Raw genomic sequence first — 20171 nt, 5'->3', positions numbered from 1 at the left:
AATAGGGCAAGAATAGCTAATTTATTCCACAATGAACTGAAATATCATACCAGGTGTTCAGAGCTTGCCTAGTTGAGCTTCTTTATTTGACTAAATTCCAAGATATGCTGATATAGGAGCCTCCACACTGTGTTAACAACTCCAATATACTTTATTGTCCCTAATATGAATTATCAGAAACAAATAATGAAGTATAATGCACACGTGAGCTGAATTCCAATTCCTTGCCAGGAGAGACCCTCCAGAAATGGTGAATTTCTCTGAATAATTGCTGGTGTAGCTCCGATCTGCTATGGAACCTCTGAAAGAATCATCAAACTGCCCTTTTATTTCCCTGACATTGAATTCCAAGAAACAGCTGATTCAAAATCTCCAAGCTAGTTGAAATGGTACGATCTATCCTAGAATGGTACAGCTTGCATAAATAATCCCCAAATTTGTAAATTTGAACCTCCAATTTGCTTAGATCTGATTTCTCTATATGTCCTTGCTGTTTCAGTCAGTAACTTCAATAATTTGACCCTCAATGGCCTGATACCAAATTGGCACCAAGTGGCTGTAAGTGAATGGGGCTACGTCCAAACACTAAAACATTGAGAGTTTTTGATCCCAATGGTGATTCCAAGCTGCTATCTGCTGGTTGCAGGCTGCTGCAGAGATAATTTCCAGAAAAATAAAATCACACAATGCCAAAATGAGCCTCCAAAATGTCTTTTTAACATGCCTCAAACCCTAATTCGAATTTGGGGTTAGGGTTGTACTTTTGGCATCATAAAACATGTTAAAATGTTTCTTTTTATTAAAAAATAACTTCCCCTTCGTGATTTGACCCTTTGAGGGTCTAATTCCTCATTAAAAGTGGCCATATTATTAAGTTATAACTTCTAGGAAAATGTGTCAAGGGGCCACTTTATTATAATATAAAGTGATTATATTATTTCACTTATTATTATTTATTTAATCCAACTTAGGAAATATTAAATATTATCCAAATAATTCAAAGTTGCTCATCTGGACTCCGAATCGAATTTTGACTGAAGCCACCTGTCTATGAATGAACTTTGAGTGTTGCAGGCTAACTGGCAGTGATCCCCCTAAAAAGTAGGAATCCTCCTAGAAAGTAGAAAACTGTCTCCAAACATCTGGGAATGCTCAAAAGCGACCCAGCTTTGCTTCGTGGCCCTCTGGGAGCTCAACCAGTCCACTGGTAGTCCTCCCTTAAAAATAGGACCCCTCCCTAAAATTTAATAGATGGTCTCAAATGATCCCAGACACCCCAAGACCAACTCTTAGTCATTCCCTAAAAAATAGGGATCCCTCCTAAAAACTAGGAACTGTCCTCTGAATGTCTGAATCAGCTCACAAAGCCCCCTGCATGAAAAATAAATTGAATGAATGATTCAAAAATCGGATAATCTATTCAACAATATACAAGCCTATATAAAGAGATTACAAGGACGATGTTCTAAATTAAGAACAAATCGTTTAAAGTGAACTACTAAAAAGCTAAACGCTAAATAAAGCTTAAAAGCTAATTAACTAAAAAGAAAAAGCTAAATGCTAAATAAAGCTTAAAAGCTAAATGCTAAATAAAGCTTAAAAGCTAAATAACTAAAAAGCTAAATGACCATTAAACAAGGAACTAAATATAGGTGACTAAAATATATTAAATATTCTAATACCCTCCCTTAATGGTCATTCTGTCTACTAACTACCCTACAGAAGACACTGCGGGTCTTTTGATCACAAATGAAAAGAACAATCTGCTACAGTGGAGACCCTCCCTGGATCTGAAAAGTGTTAATGACCAAGAATACCAAAATCCATCCAACCTGATGTTGGGTAACCAAACTGAAACCTGAAACCATGATTTTGAGGAAAAATTGGCAAACCCTCCAAAACTGAAGATACAAATCATCATTTTTGTGGAAAAAAAATGGTAAAAACCCTTGAAACGATTTTTGTGGAAAAAATCGAACAAAACTCTGAAACTTCGCATGGCAAGACCCAAAACACCACGTGGTAAGACACCAAACATCACGCGGTAAAACATCAGACATCATGCGAGAAAACACCAGACAACATCACGTGGTAAAATACCAGACATCACGTGGTAAAACAACACTCCCTGATTTTTTAGGAAAAATCAAGCAAAACCCTCCCATGATTTTTTTGTGAAGAAAAATCAGAAAACCCACGCAAGCTTTGCAGATGACAGATAATAATTTTTAAGGAAAAAATTCTAAACCCTACGAACAATTTTTGAGGAAAACAAATGTGAAAACCCTGGGACCTGTAGGATGAGGTCTGGCCTAAATCAATCTAATCAAGGCAAAGATATTCAGATATCGTGAACATGCACTGTTTCCAGGTGTTGTGGCAGTTGCTGAACTTCTGTCTGTGTTCCAACATGATGTTGGTCAAAGATGCCATCACGAAAATGGAGGTTGAACGAGGTCAACCTAGTGAAAGCATGAGACAGAAGAATTTGATTCAAAAATCAAAATAGAAGCAGCTGCACAAAAAATCTGAAACCCTGGAGTGGAATTCGAGACACGAATCCCAATGCATGAATTTCGAGGTTTGGAAGAAACCTAGAAATTAAAATTTTCTACAAACTTAAAACCTGAAATTTTTCCTGAAAATAATCACAAAAAAAATAATAATTTGCAGAAAATAAAAAATACCTTTGATTTTTTTGTAAAAAAACCAGAAAAATATTGACGATTTTTTTCCCAAAAACACTCAAAACAAAATAAGGGGCAGAAACCCTAGGTCGGATGTACAACATAAATGGCGCCCAGAAGACATCAAAATTCCCGACGTCCACAGAATTAGCAGAAATTGATGACTTTTTAAATTCCAAGCCAAATTCGCTGGCACAAAATTTGAGGCACAAAAAACGAGGCACCCAAAAAAATATGAGACCAACCCAGAAAAGCTCTTGAAAAACCCACCAAGAATCTGAAATCAAAATGTAGATCCGACGGCTCAAAAATTGAGGCACAAAAAACGATGCACCCATAAAAATCTGATGACAACCCAGTTGAGGTCTCGAAAAACCCACCAAGAATCCGCAACCAGAATAAAATTTTGACTTGAACTAAAGGGTCAAAACCCTAGTCAAAAATTGCAGAAACCCTAGGAAAATTTTCAATCTGCAAAAAAAACCTCCAAGTTGCAAGCACGAAAACCAGAACCCTAAAAAAACAAGAATTGCTACCCAGCACAAAGAAATTCGCCCACGAACCAGAAACTCTCAAAAAACCTTCAAAAAAGCAAAATTGTTTTTTTATTAAAAAAACAATAAAAAAAAATCTAGAAAATATTCCAAAAAGAAGGCCATGAATTTTTATTAAAAATTCGCCAAACTTTAAAGAATCTCATTGACCTGCTCTAATACCATGAAAAATAAATTGAATGAATGATTCAATAATTGGATAATCTATTCAACAATATACAAGCGTATATAAAGAGATTACAAGGACGATGTTCTAAATTAAGAACAAGTCGTTTAAAGTGAACTACTAAAAAGCTAAATGCTAAATAAAGCTTAAAAGCTAATTAACTAAAAAGAAAAAGCTAAATGCTAAATAAAGCTTAAAAGCTAAATAACTAAAAAGCTAAATGACCATTATACAAGGAACTAAATATAGGTGACTAAAATATAATTAAATATTCTAATACTGCAAGGCTCCATGACTCCTAAATGGGTTCCCTCTTCACTCCACTAGCCTATGGGAACCAGATGATAGGCCAATCCCTGCTCAACTGCCTATCACCTAGGAAGGGAACATTACATACATACATACATACATGTTGTATGTATACATATATATACATACATATATATATGAGTGTGTACATATGTATATGTATATGTATATGTATATATGTGTGTGTGTGTGCATATGTACATATACATACATACACATATACATACATACATAAATATATATATGTACATATACATATACATATATATACACACATACATACATATACTTATATATGTATGTACATACATATATATATATATATATATATATATATATAAATGCCTCTTTTCCTGCATGTGTACCAAACATTGAAATGTAAAAAATAGTCATACAAGCTTCAATTCCAAGGAAAGATGTATACTTGTCATCTTCAGCTTACCTTCTTATTCTGTTAACAAATATGCTATGTTAATTCAGAGTCAGATATATGAATGCTCAAATCTACAATACTTAACAAGAAGTATTGTCCATGAATATTGAATGTCGGGGTAATGAGCAATCGTGATGAAATACCATATGGCAGAAATCTTTGAGGATGAATAACTAAAGCATGGTTTCTCTAGATAGTTCCAATACACAACGTTACGTGGTTCCTCTAGATAGTTCCAATACACAACGTTACATGTTCTTTTCTTATTTCAGAAGACAACAGAAATATATAAAGCTAACTTCAACTGAGTGAAAAGCTAGATTGTACTTTCTGTCAAACAACGGCCCAAAAACAGATGGTTAATTCATTGGACCATTGGAATAGAAAAAGCTATATGCATAACTCACCCTCCATTCGGTTTCTTTCAAAAGGAACACTTTTTTGAAACCACATTCCGACTTGTTCAGTAGACCAGTGACGCACAATATTCATGCGATCCGCCTCTGAATTATGAGCATCAGTCTTTTCGTTATCAGTATCAGAGTTTTGTGATGTATTATCAATTACAAGACTTGAATATCCACTTTGAGAAGAATCTGAGGTATTGGCCTTGCTGCAGATAAGAGATAAAAATGAATTAAGTTAAAATCTATCACCCTTTTTTACATTAAAATAAAATACAAATGAAATTATTCATTGCATAATAAAAGTTATATGAAATATTGAAATTGCTTTCCTTGTGGCTCTGAGGTTAAATTTAGACTACCTTTTACAATACCAGAATTGCCTTGGGGCTTATGAATGTGAGATTAAAATGCCTTTTTGTAGACTACCTTTCATGGCAGATAAAGTCTTGGTATTACAAATCCATAGATGGGTATTTTTTTTAAATAAAAACCTCTTACAAAGGAAATGGATGGAGTTGTCACAAAATCCTAAGGCAATTGTAAGCTTACAGGTTTCTCCATCATCTAGGAAACTGCAAACTTATGTAGCAATTAGAAGGTGGAAAGTACCTTCAAAGGGCTTGAAGATCAAAAAATATAGTGTCAAGCAAACATATTTTTATATGAAGTGTGTTGTCCTTGAAGATCAACGGCCTTAAATTTCTCTTTGCCATGTCAATTTTTTTTCATAAAAATTGGTTTGTGTCCAAAATTTTGAATACATTAAATCCTTGCATCAAGTCCAATGTCCAAGGTCTGGTCTAAGCCATCTTATTCATGTTTAGAAGCAATTTGAGGTTTTCTTATCGTCCATAGATATAGAGAATCTGGGTAATTATGTTGCTCATTTCCCTTGCTACAGGTGAAGATGAACAAAAGAACCTGCAGATGGAATTCATTTCCCATAGTTATTGAGATGGGCTAGATTGAAGCAGACTAAACATCAAGTTCATTTATAAAATGGTTCCAGACCATAACCAAAAGAATTCATAGTTAATCTGGAATCACCATTTCCTTCAATGCAGCACGTGATTCATTTCTCCTACTAGGGAGATAGACCAGCTGGTTGCATGAATTCATTCAAATGTATGTCGAATGAAGATGACTAAAAGGATTTTGGACGTAAAATCCTTTTCTGTGGTCCGCTCTAAACTGAACCACACAGTTGCAAATGCAATGGCTAGGTCAATGGGAGATGTCTGTTTACAAAGAACCATTTTGAATTTTGCACATACAGGGATGCATTTAATCTGTTGACTAAATGTTGTCCAAGCAAGGAGCTAGACATGCAAGACTGTTAACTTGCATAAAGAGCCCCACAGCTCAAGCCACTTTTGAGACCTTTGGCAAATAACAAAGTCTATGTGCTGGGCATGCCGCCAGATTGCAAATAAAAAATTAGCAGGATCCTGTAACAGTTGTAATAGTGTTCCACGACCAAAAGCCAAAAAATAAGAATTGTCCATATCTGTCAGGCAGTTAGCAAGACCTCCCATGCAAGATAAATCAAAGTTAAGATGAGATGGCTGTGTTGATTCCCTGTCAGCACTGATATGCAAAAGCTTGGTATTTGTTAAGTATATGCTGGGTAGGATGCAGGCAAGTTGAATATGAAGCGGTGAAATGACCCCTGATCAGAACCCTGTAATGAGTATGTTAATACTTTGTCGGTCTATGAAAGTTAATAAAAAAATAGTTTCATGGTAGTTACTATTGTCACAAAAGTTTGCACCCTTGCTGAGCTATCAACTCAACCACCTTGTGAAACATGGAAACAAGCCCAAAGTGTGAGACCTTGCGCAAAGGGGTTAAATCTCCGGAGAAGGCCAGCTTCCTTCTCAATCCAAGTGCAGGTGTCAAACCAAATCAACACTCCAAAATCTACTTCTAAACCTATCCTAACAGCTTGAAGAGGAAAAGAGAAGAAAGAAATGCTGAAATGAAAGGAGGTGATGCACCAAAATAAGAGATGTTCCTCTCAACACCTCGAAATGACACAAAGAATCAATTGAAATACTCTGGAGATGCACAAACTTTAGATGCATGAATGACCCCAAAAACATGTATGGAGGTTAGAATTTTGCTAAATGTCAAAAGGGGAGAAGGTTTCCCACAAGTCACACTCAGAAACAAGTTAACACAGCATATACGTGAGAGAAAGCCACAAAACATACACTTACAATGAAGGTAAGAAAACATACACAACATGCATAAGTTGAAGGGAGGCAAGAATGATGATTTCAATTCATTCTCAGGCCAATAGCCAAACTTATAGTTGCAGAAATCCAAGAAAATATACAAATCTTCAACAGAAGTGAAAGAGCAAAGAGTAGCTCAAGCCAACAGGGAGAGAACCCTTTACAATGAGGCTTAACAGCCTATATATAGCAGATTGGTCGCAGAGAAGAGACCATTGATCAAGGAGGGGAAGCTTTGACCATGTTGAGCGCAGAGGAATGTCAATCCAGGAAGGTAGGGAAGTGCACGGATATAACATGGTTGTGTGTGCAAGCAACCTGGCCATACCCTAACAAGGCAATCTCAAGAAAAGAAGTACTTCTAGAAGGTGGATTGTCTGACATTCCAAAGTCAGAGCATGTAGACTTGACATGAAGACCATCAAGTACCATAAATAAGCATGGCTTTAGACTCCACTTGATGGCAATCCTGCAAAAAACATTAAATGCGCCCCTATAGCTCCATGAATGAAAGTAGACAAGTCGTAGGGGTTGGTGGAGAATTAAGAGCCTTGACTGTAGATCACGTCATCTAGAAGTGTCACAAGTCATCGAAAGTTGGACGTCGGGCCCTCAAGAGAACGCTGCAAGGGAAGAGAAGGTGGGAACCCCCAAGTCTAAAGGAATGAGAGGAAAGGGAAGAAAGGAGGTCTAGAATTCCCAGGTTTCGGGATTTCGAGGTCCGAAAGGGAGGGAGGAAAGGAGGTCTGGAATTCTGGGGTTTCGAGATTCCGAGGTTTGAAAGGAAAGGAGGAGAGTGAGGAAAGGAGGAGAGAAATTCCAAGGTTCCAAGATTCCAAGGTCCGAAAGGGAAGGAGCAAAGGGAGGAAATGAGGTCTGGAATTACAGGGTTCCGAGATTCCAAGGTCCGAAAGGGAAGGAGTAAGGGGAGGAAAAGAGATCCGAAATTCTTGGTTTTCAGGATTTTGAGGGGGAAGGGACCAACGGACTCCAAGGAATGAAGGCAAGATGCAAATGGGAAAGGCCCAAAGCTGCCTCTTGACAAAATAACACTTAACATTTCATGATTCCATTGGTTTTGTCCTTGATGAACTGGGGCAGCACTGGTCCATGGAACATATCTCTGATTGGTTCTCGTTGATGGACCAAGGGTGTCATAAAATGACAACAGTTACCAACATTTATATAGATCTCACATAGTCAAGGAAGAGACCGCATGTTAGAATTGCTCCCTAAACTACAACTTTGTATAAGGGCATTAATGAAATGAATAAAAGCATAGATCATATTATTCTACAACTTTTGGAATAAATCATTTATGTGTTAAAACCATTTACTAGTTGTGCATTGTCTCCACAACCACACACCAATGATATTGTTGAACAAGCAAGGCTTGCGTTGCAAAGATTGTTCATTCAAGGTACAAGGATTGAGATCAACTGTCTTTCTACAAGGATTTTTCACCTACAACTTGAACTACCAACATCTCTACAATCTGATATTTGTTCAATGCTTGACACCATTTCCTATGCTAGAGGGAAAGGACTAAAAATGACTTGGGAAAGAAAACAAAAAAGAAAGTTTGTGATAATATGTAGAAGGAAGATCTTAGCTTTCTCTTCAGTCTAGTCATTTATGTTGAAACATGATAGCTTTGTTAAGATAAATGATTGAACGAGAGATAAATGAAGTCTCTCATTCAATCATCTATCTGATCGATGAAAAATGATAGACTTCATTTATATATATCCTTTGTAATCTTCATTCAGATTTCTTGTAATTGCAAATACATTTCATGATCAGTCTGCATATACCGATATGTATTTTCTCGAATGATCAAGCACATGATCATATTGATATACTTATGCTTAATTACCATTCACGATCATGAAGAGATCGTATTAGACTTGATCGGGTTATCGTGTATAATAACCATGCAACAATGTAAATACTCCTAACATCCCGATTGGTATCGGGTTGGATAACAAAAGGTATTTAAGCACCGATTAGTATCGGGCATTATCTATATTAAACCGATTGGTATTTGTTATGCGCTAACACCGATTCATATCGGTATGATCATATTTGTTATCAAGAGGCACGATCAAGTGTTACCTTGATCGGCCATGTCTAAAAGACATGTCCGATCAAGTTAACACTTGATCAAACAATATCATCATATATATACCAATCGATGGATAAGTGATAAGATATCGAAATTTATTAATGTTCCATCACAGCCACCTGCACAAAAGAAAGTATAATCAGCAATATTCATTGAAGAAATATATATACAATTAGAATTTAAAGACAAATAAATATACCTTTGAGCATTTGAACATAGATTTGAATACATTTACATGGTATCAGAGCCACGTTAGATCGAACCTGAGGCATTCAAATTTGTAAAGTTCAAACCAAAGTATACAACATCACATTTTTCTCCATGGCCAGTGCTGTTAGATTTGAAGATAGACTCGATGGAGGAAATAACTTTGTCTCATGGAAATTCAGAATTATGTTGGTACTTAAAGAGAACAAAGTACAGTCATTTGTAAATGAGAAAACTGAAGAACCACACAATGATCCTGAGAAGACTGCGTGGATAGATGAAAACGATAAGGCAATGAAGATAATTGTGGATGGGGTAAGAGACCATATTGTACCCCTTCTAACGAAATATGACACTGCATATCAGATGTTCAAATCTCTTGAGAGTACTTATGAGATAAGTAACTCTAGCAGAACTTTAGCACTGAAAAGGCAGATCAACCACATCAGTATGAACAAGGGTGAATCCATCAATGCCTACTTTATGAGAATCTCAACCTTAAGGGATCAACTCTCCACTCTTGGGTATGAGATTGAAAGCGGGGAATTAACCATAATTTCTCTAGATGGTTTACCAAGCACGTGGGAAACCTTTGTACAAGGAATCAGTGCCAGATCTAAATTCCCGAAGTTTGATCGATTAAGAGCAGACTGTCTCCAGGAGGAATCCAAGCAAGCCAAGAAAGGGCTCAACCACAAATTCTATAGATGAAGACCTTCAAGTGCTTAATGCTAGCACTCACAAGAAGGGTAAAAAGAAGCAATTTAAGAAAAGGAAAAGTCATCAGAGCAAGAACACCTCCAAGAAAGATCTCTCCCACATTCAGTGTTTCAGATGCGACCAGTTTGGACACAATGTAGCTAAATGCGCTGAAAGGTCCAAACAACAAGCTACATTTGCCAAAATAGGAAAGACTAGAGGAGAGAATGATTCTGAGAAATATGTGTTTTATTCAGCACTCTCTAACCAAGTATCAAATAAAACAAACTCATGGGTGATTGACAATGGCTCATCTAGACATATTACTGGGTTCAGAGAAGTGTTGGATTCCACGGTGGAAGAAACTGATGAAGAGGTAACAATTGGGGATGATAGTGCACATCCAGCCAGAGGAATTGGAACCTGCACCATAAAATTGAAGTCAGGCCTATCTTTGCAGCTCACAGGAGTACTATACGTCCCAGGCATCAAGAGGAACCTGGGCTCCATTTCAGCACTTGAGGATAATGGGTATAGAGTGACCTTCATGGATAACAAAGTGTTGGCTTGGCCAAAGAATTCATCCATCAAGAAAGCCAAGACTATAGTCAAAGGCAAGGTTACTTGTACGAGCTATGTACAAAACCTAATCCAGCCCTAATCCATAAAGTTGCAGATGCAAATGAAATTTGGCATAGAAGATTAGGTCGCCTGAACTTTCGTGCCTTATCATCTATGAAGAATCTTGTCACAAGTTTACCTAAGTTGAAACAGTATCATTCAGGTGCATGCAAGGGATGTGCCCTAGGTAAAAATACTAAGGGCTCTTTTCAAAATAGTACTAGAAAAACTAGCAATGTTTTAGAATTAGTCCACTCTGATTTATGTGGACCTATGTTTGTACCCTCTTTAGGAGGATTTTTGTATTATGTAATATTTGTCGATGACTACTCCAGGAAGACTTGGATCTACTTCTTGAAATGTAAAGAATCAGAAGAGATCCTTAGAAGGTTTAAAGAATTTAAATCCCTCACTAAAAACTCCTCGGGAAAGAAAATTAAGACCTTAAGAACTGACAATGGGAGGGAATATACTTCAGATCTATTCAAGGATTTTTGTAAAATGTTGGGATTAAGAGGGAGTTCATTGTTCCTTACAACCCTCAACAAAATGGGGTATCTGAAAGGAAGAATAGGACAATTGTAGAAGCAGCCAAAGCCATGCTCCTTGATCGAAATCTTGATACCCATCTTTGGGCAGAGGCCTCAAACACTGTCGTGTATATACAGAATAGATGCCCTCATTCCCACATTGAAGACAAAACTCCTGAGGAAGTCTTCACTGGATCAAAGCCAGATATCAGTCATTTCAAGATATTTGGGTGCCCTGTCTATATCCATGTACCTAAGGAGAAAAGAACAAAATTAGAGCCCTCAGGGAAAAGAGGAATTTTTGTTGGGTATAGTGAAACTTCCAAGGCCTACAGAATCTATGTACCTAGTCAAAAACAAATTGAACTTAGTAGGGATGTGATCTTCGAGGAAGACTTAGCCTTCAAAAGAGCCAGAAATTCCATAGAACCTGAAGTTCAAGTTTCTACTCCTAACCTAGAAGAGGATCCTGCTCCTAAGTTTCAGAGGGAGAATCTTGAGGAGAATGAGGATGAAGCCCAAAACTCACCTAGAGAAAATCCCAAGAAAAGACCACTCTGGGCCACCAAAACAGTAGAAGAGGCTCAGAAATATGCAGCTCCCTCGGGAACCTTCAGAGAAGTAAAAGGCCTAACAAATTTACTAATTATGTTGCCCTTATAAATGACCTCTCCAAATCCGAACCTACTAATATATCATATGCACTTAAACATCAAGTATGGAAGGATGCCATGTCAGAGGAATATCAGTCCATTGTGAAAAATGATGTTTGGGAGATTGTTCCAAGGCCAACAGGAAAATATGTGGTTTCATCCAAATGGCTCTTCAAAATCAAGCATGTTGCAGACAACAGCATTGAAAAACACAAAGCCAGATTTGTAGCCAGAGGGTTCTCACAAAAGGAAGGGATTGATTATGAGGAAACCTTTGCACCTGTTGCCAGATATACCTCAGTCAGAGCAATCAGAGTCATTGCAGCAGCAAAAGGATGGAAAGTACATCAGATGGATGTAAAGACAGCATTCCTGAATGGAAAAATTGAGGAAGAGGTCTACCTAGAGCAACCTGAAGGATTTGAGATACATAATGCAGAGCAAACTCAAGAAAGCCCTATATGGACTTAAACAAGCTCCCAGGGCCTGGTATGAGAGAATTGACAGTTATCTCACAGGATTAGGCTTCTCAAAAAACGATGTGGACCCAAATCTCTTTTTTAAGCAAAACAAAGGTGATATGTTAATATTGATCTTATATGTTGATGATTTATTAATCACAGGAGAAGATCATCTCATAGATCAATGTAAGAAAGACCTTGCTAAAGAATTTGATATTAAGGACTTGGGTCTTCTTCATTATTTCCTTGGATTGGAAGTCTGGCAGAATTCTGATAGCATTGTACTAAATCAGGGTAAATATACCTTGGACATATTGAAGAGATTTGGGATGTTAACCTATGACATCTCCTATGGAAACAAACCTTCATAAACTTAAGGAAGCAGCAGCAGATTCACAACCAACAAATCCTACTCTCTATAGGCAGATGATTGGATCCTTGATGTACCTAGTAAATACGAGGCCAGATATCTATTATGCAGTAAATGCTTTGAGTCAGTTTATGTGTGAACCAAAGGAGATACACCTGGTAGCAGTAAAACACATCATGAGATACCTTCAAGGTACTCTCAATCTTGGTCTCAAGTATGAGAAAGTTAATTTGGATCTTCATGGATTCACAAATTTAGATTGGGTTGGAAGTGTGACTGACAGGAAAAGCACCTCAAGATACTACTTCAGTTTGGGTTCAGTCAGTAGCACAGAGTTCCACTGAGGCCGAATACATTGCAGCTTCCATGGCTGCTCGAGAGGCAGTATGGCTCAGGAAGTTGCTTGTGGGATTATTCAGTGAACCAATGAAACCTACTATTATTCATTGTGACAATCAAAGTTGTATAAAACTCTCAGTGAATCCTGTATTTCATGATAGATCCAAACATATAGAGATTCCTTATCATTATGTACGAGACATGGTGGACAGGAATGTGATACAGTTGGAATATATTAGTACTGGAGATCAGATAGCAGACATACTTACCAAACCACTTTCCAGGGCGAAAGTTAAGCACTTCAGGAAAGGTCTTGGTATGATTGAATTGTAATTTACTTTGTAATTTGTACTTACATATATTTAATGTGTAAACTTCTTTGTCGTGTTATGACTTTTATGGGCTCCACCCCCTGTGTACATTTCTAAGAGGTGACGATCTCCTAGATAATGGACACTTGTATGAGACATTATAAGGTGACGATCTTATAATGGTCAAATAGGATGTCATGTGTGATGATGTCTTGTATATCATGGATGTGCCATGATATGTTGTGGTAAGACATTATGAGATGTCAGTGCACATACCACAACTTGGATATAATGAGACTCAAATTATTCTCTTGCATTTATATCCTTGGTATCGCGTGCTATGCGATACTGATATCACGTGTTAGGAGATATCTATGTCACGTGCTTAGGTGATATGATTCCTCATATCACGTGTTAGGTGATACTTCATGTCACGTGCTTAGGTGATGTGATTCTTTGTATTACAAGATTATGAGATTATGGTCATCATGAGAAATGTGATGCTATATACTAAATATGTTGTCATTCATTTATCTTCCCTAGCTAAGAGGGAGTGTTGAAACATGATAGCTTCGTTAAGATAAATGATTGAATGAGAGATAAATGAAGTCTCTCATTCAATCATCTATCTGATCGATGAATAAAGATAGACTTCATTTATATATATCCTTTGTAATCTTCATTCAGATTTCTTGTAATTGCAAATACATTTCATGATCGGTCTGCATATACCGATATGTATTTTCTCGAATGATCGAGCACATGATCATATTGATATACTTCTGCTTAATTACCATTCACGATCATGAAGAGATCGTATTAGACTTGATCGGGTTATCGTGTATAATAACCATGCAACAATGTAAATACTCCTAACATCCCGATTGGTATCGGGTTGGATAACAAAAGGTATTTAAGCACTGATTAGTATCAGGCATTATCTGTATTAAACCGATTGGTATTTGTTATGCGCTAACACCGATTCATATCGGTATGATCATATTTGTTATCAAGAGGCACAATCAAGTGTTACCTTGATCGGCCATGTCTAAAAGACATGTCCGATCAAGTTAACACTTGATCAAACAATATCATCACATATATACCAATCGATGGATGAGTGATAAGATATCGAAATTTATTAATGTTCTATCACAGCCACCTACACAAAAGAAAGTATAATCAGCAATATTCATTGAAGCAATATATATACAATTAGAATTTAAACACAAATAAATATACCTTTGAGCATTTGAACATAGATTTGAATACATTTACAATTTCCTTCAAGGCACCATTGTACTCAAACTAGTAACTCCTCTCAAAGTCCATTGCTCAATATTGTAGAGGGTGTATCCTCATAGGTTATTCTTCTAGATCTAACTCAAATCTCAACCTTCTCCTCACACTGCTATAAAATTCTAGCTTATATAACCCACTCAAACCCCCCTATGAATCCAACTTCTACATCTCATGTTGATCCTTTTAAGTCTTTTCATATCTCCAATATTCAAGATGTCGCTGACCATCTATGTCTTCCTCACCAAAATGTACTAAATCTACCATTTTTTAACACATTAAACTAGAGCGTCTAGATGTTTCTATGTCAAACACAATCAAACACAATGATGAAGTATCTTTTAGGCCATCCAATTCATTCAAGTCAATTCTCACCATCTATCCCAATTACATCTTTTAATTGAGTCATTTCTTCTCTATCTAATTTGAATGTTCTTAATGTCATTATTGCCCTTGTATCCTTTCTTTTCCCAATAATTCATTTGAAACTAAACATTGATCTTGTCTCTAAATCTCCCAATGTCTCTTCTACCTCACTCAACCTTATCTCTAACCAATGAACCATTCATATCAAGCCTTCTCTCCTAAATAGCAATGTTCTTCAAGGACTAAGAAGAACAAACCCAAGAAAACCTAGAATGCTACAAAGAGCTTGTCACCAACAAGAGCACTGGCACAAAACTCCAAATCAGCACCAAATGCCTAGAAATCCCTAAACTGAGCTCTCCAAGAACACTAGAACTCTCCCAACCCGCCTGAAAACCTTCAAAAAAACCCAAAAATTGGCCAACGCTCAAAGAACAGTATGGCATAAAAATGGGGGCATTACACAAAATAGGAGTGCTTTGGTGGAATCTATGGAGGATCTCTCTCTTACTATTGTTCAAATAAGCCAATATTCTCTCAATACTAAAAAGCTTTCTTATGGGATTCGTTGTTGTGATTAAAGAGAAGCCAAGATATCTGCAAAAATCAGATTTTGTTTTCAAGTAAGCAAAACAATTCTTGGAGAAGAAATACATGGAGAATTCTGCTGATTTTATCAATATTGATATCACTGTCAGCATTATTGTAAATGAACGAGAGTATGAAGAGTTTAAAGAAAAAGAAGCAAATTGAATAGGATATTGCCAAGTACAACGATATCCAGGTGTAACAAAATATCATGGTAAGCAATATCAACGGTTTGGATATTGAACGATCCCAGTAACAGTTGACCAATGGAGAACTCAACAAATTCTGCACGGTGACATGAATGTTGGGGCTAGGGCACAGGCACATGATACAAACAATTCCCTAGAAATTGAAGATGAAGCTGAACAAAGTCAGTTATCACTTTATCATCAGTTATATAACTGAAAAGAACTTTGTGACAGTCAAATAGCTGATTGTAATTTTCGTATAAATAGATAATAGGTAGATGGAAAGAATTTCTGCCCAGTTCCACTTAAATTGGACACATAGAAGTCAGGTAGACAATAGTAATTGCTCACAAATTAGGTACTTGAAGTACAGATCTTAGTGTCATTATTATTTAAAGACTAGTTTAAATGAGAAGAATTACATATTTTGCAAAAGAGGTAGCTTTCTATTTTGGTGCAATCGGTGGGATTTGCTAATATTCAAAAAATCTAAAATATCTTTTAATGAACAGTTTTCCAGCTTGTAAATGTCTCAGAAATCATTTTATTTCTTTAATGATAGTTGTAAATATCTCGGAAATTATTTCCTTTCTTTATCGATAGTTGTATAGTAGTTTCACACAGAGATGAAGATAGGACAAGGTCCTCTTATTCTTGCACCAAGTGTGATGGACCAGCTATTCTCATTGCTCACAATCTAGGCTATGAGAGAGCGTGCAATTATCAGTTTTTTAATTTATGTCTTGTGTAACACATTTACATTTTCGCAAATTTAGGTTCATTTCACCTACACGTTTTATGCGTTTCATATGAAACATGGTGCCGATGGTGTAAAGTAGCATGGCGAGGGCACCCAGCTTACATTGAACTAACAAAATTCAATTCTCAGGATCCACTGGAATAACAGATGAAACATGTCTATATGTATATTTCATAAAAGAAAAGGACTTTGTTTGAGATGCATGGCTTACATAGAGCCAATAGAATTTGATTCTACAGAGGCACTGAAATAAGGAATAAGACGTATATTTTTAGCAATTTTATGTGCATTGCACAAGAGAACGAATTTGTGTATATTCTCACTGGAAACCTTAAAAACAGTTGCATAAATTCAAACTCGTGAGATGGCTGGTTCACATAAACATTTAATGAAGGGAATAAATACTATTCAATTACTCCTCAGATCATAACTCTAATGCAATAACAGTTTCCATATACCTAGATTCCTTAAAAGCAAGCGCTTCCAACTGCGTGAAAATTAAAAAAGTAAATTTGAATTGTTTGTCGGCTAATCTTATTTAAATTTTTCCTTTTCTAGTTTTTGAATTAAGCACATAGACACAAAATAGTAGAACGTTTTAAAGCAAAGCGTACCATGAATATAAAAATGAAGAAGTTAACCTGGCTGAGCTTTGCTCCTTCTCCGATGGGCTTGGACAATCGCCCATGCTATAATTGTAAATTCTCCCTTACTTCCGCCTTAATCTTGCACAAGCTTTTCCTTAATTTTAACAGAGAACTTAAAAGTTTTGATCTTCACTTCTCAAATTCTCTAAGCCACAGCTGCACAATTATTCTCAGGGTTTGCTTGTTTCTGCACAGATTAGTCGAAACTGAACCTGAACAAACAATTCTTCTGTTATTTGTCAGAAATATGGCCTTCCCAGGAAGCCGAAGAAAAGACATAGCCGTCAAAACCCAGTTGGGCGATGGTGAATGTTAGGAGTGGGATATGACGATCTGCCAGTCAGACCAACCTAAATAAAGATGCTGACGTGACATTATCTCCAACTTAAATACAAGTAGCTAGTCGTATTTTTCTTGCAAGGTAATTGGGAAGAAGATCACCACTGATTACCTTCTCGTTATGGCAGCCTCAAAATCTTATTGCACCATTCTCTTTGTAACACCTGGATTGGGACCTGAAAATTTTGTCGCGTGCTTATTAGTCCCTCCCGTGGCCCATGCCACGTAACTGGACCTATATTATTCCTTGTACTTTATGTGAAGTAAAACAGCATACCCTTACGTGTGACTTGGGTTTATGTATGTGGATATGTAACAAGTGCCAGCATGTGCTAGTAATATCTCTTTTCAAAAATGTATGTAAAGTACGTTGATAGATATCATAGATTTGAATTAAAGTAAGTTCATAGATATTTTATATTTGAATTGAATTTTTGTTCTGTGTAATTCTTATTGAATAGTTAATTTTTAAAAAATTAATTTTTAATCTGAAATAAATGTAGTGTATTAATATACTTTAAAATTAATATGTGAATAAATTGTGATTGAATCAATAAGATTAAGTCTTATTTTAGTAACGGAAACTTATATGTTCTTAATTGAATTTACAACAAACTTGATGTTAGTAATGGAAACTTATATGTATTCCTAATTGAATTTACAGTAAACTTGATATGATGTAAGTACTTTGTAAAAGAAAAGATTGATAGTGTTTGTAAAAATAGTGATTGTATTGAAATGATAAATATGTTTTTTACATTATTGATTTTGTATTGCATCGAACCAACCATGTCATGACTCAGCTAACGAAATGACGTAAAATATAGAATTAGTACTTATTTATACATCGATCAAGTTCATGTCCAAGTCCCTGTTAGACACAATCCATATAAGACTAAATGCTACATTTTCATTGCCAGCAAGGATAATGCAGGTGAAACTAAAGGTTGTTCAAACGTAAAACCAAAACCAAAATTTACATGCAATCCTTTATTATTAAGGTGTAAATTGTGAAGGCTGTGATAAGCAACATCCATGGTTATGTGACTAAATTTTATGCTAAGAACCAAAACCCATGAAACTTGAGATTCTACACATACTCAAGTGTATTTAGAAGAGAATGTAGTTATGAACAAGCATGATGCTCCTTGTGAACTATTTTTTCACATTATGTCATGTCAGATGTGTCAGGAAAGTTAAATCATTGATACCTTTAGTATAATTTTATGTACAGACCAAGAGTACAATCACGTGAAACAATGTTTAGAACTCCAAAGCTTGAGGTATGGAAGAATTGGTTCGTGCTTATGCAATTTTATGGTAATGATGAGGACCTATGTTTGGATAGGGTTAAGAATGACAACATAAAGAGACGTATTATAAAGCATGGGCAATCATTATAAAGTTATGAATCAAAAGAATATTGAGAAAATTATACATGTAACGATTCTAGAATGGATGGTCATTTCATTAGTGCCAAAGGAGACTTCATGAAAAGATTATTTAGAGTTTGGCAGAATTACAACATCCTATGTACCTATAGAGGTTGTCTCTATAGAGATGCATGATGATGTAATAACAATCAAATTTCTATGGTTTGTTGCCTATGGGAAATATTAATGAAAGAGATGTTGTAGATACTTCTACAACTAAATGAAAAGAAGGTGATTCTACCTAGTATGGGACCATGCCATGTATTCAAGAATGCCTTTAAGTATTGAGATGATACATGACTACAATCAAACCACGATAGTGACAAAGAGACATTGAAAAACAAGGGCATATAGTTTAGATCATTGACAAGCATAAAAGTCAAGAGACATAAAAGACAATCTTATGGTACCAATTCAAGTGAACAATGACCAAGATCAACTGGTGAGGTAAATGTAGAAGGGAAATAGTCATAATTAGAAATATCTAATATTGTGTGTTGATGGTAGAGATTCGATAGTTTTAATGATAAAAGAGCAGTTTATGACTCTTAAATAATTCTTCCACATGTATAAAGACTTTTATGAGAGATGAATGCATTCAAGAGGCGATTTCAAGCAATAAAGACACGATTTAAATTAGTATTGGAAGGCTTAAGTGATCCTTTCTCTTTCCATCCAACCTAGCATGTTTCCAACTTCAAAACCTTGAAAACAACATGTTCTAAAATCATGGAAGTGGGAGTTACTATGATTTGAAGAAGTAATAATAAATTGAGCCAATTGAAGACACGTGGAGAGAATGTAAGGCAAGTTAGTGACATTTGCAAGTGGTTGAGGAGTTTAAGGAGGCATTTTTTTAATTTTTCAAGGTACTACCAAGCAGCTAGGGGATAATTAAGGAGCTTCAACAATAAAGGGGCCAATATAGGAGACTTTTATACATCTTGCAACAATTTTGGAACAATTTAAGGGCCTTAAAAGTAGCAGCAAATTAGTTGGACGCCCGAATTAGTTTGACCCAATAAGCCAAAGTAACACTCGTCATTCTTTCTTAGACTCTTTTTCCTTTCTTATAGCAAGTTGTTGCACTATAAAGCATAGCTCGCAAGCTCTTTCTGAGTTAGTTATTGTTGTTTATTCTGAGAATCGTAACCTGAATGAATCTCCTATATTAAACAACATTTGAAGCTCAATACAATAACACTACTTGAATCTTGTCACATCCACAAATTTTACATAGAATTTATTTTCAATTTTGGAAATTTTACTTTTTACTAACATAGAAAATGGTTAGTGAATTTACAATGAGTATGAACATTAGTTTGTTTATGACAAGATGAGATGTCAATTTATATTCAATTTTGTTCTTGAAGTTGTGATGGCATGATGTGGAAATGCTTATTGAATGTATCTCTATCTATTCATGATGAAAATTTGCTTAT

The 20171-nt window shown here is 35.9% G+C and overlaps 1 protein-coding gene across 2 annotated transcripts in view; it reads right to left on the bottom strand.

Annotated features, from left to right (window-relative positions):
- The window catches only part of LOC131067014 (uncharacterized), a 132593-nt gene extending 115169 nt beyond the window's left edge, over positions 1 to 17424 (bottom strand). Inside the window, exons 1-2 of one of the 2 annotated variants that reach the window (XM_058001940.2) lie at positions 16925 to 17424; positions 4557 to 4762 (exon numbers count right to left, since the gene is read on the bottom strand). In XM_058001940.2, coding sequence (XP_057857923.2) covers positions 4557 to 4762; positions 16925 to 16998 — 280 coding nt within the window. In that variant the 5' untranslated portion in view covers positions 16999 to 17424. The remainder of the gene's footprint in view (positions 1 to 4556; positions 4763 to 16924) is intronic. The other variant, XM_058001941.2, reaches the window with a different exon arrangement.
- Positions 17425 to 20171: the final 2747 nt, after the last annotated feature.

This window comes from Cryptomeria japonica, chromosome 3, assembly GCF_030272615.1.
Source record: "Cryptomeria japonica chromosome 3, Sugi_1.0, whole genome shotgun sequence".
Lineage (NCBI taxonomy): Eukaryota > Viridiplantae > Streptophyta > Pinopsida > Cupressales > Cupressaceae > Cryptomeria > Cryptomeria japonica.
The sequence above is the reverse complement of the archived record's forward strand: the minus strand, read 5'-3'. Positions and strand labels throughout refer to the sequence as shown.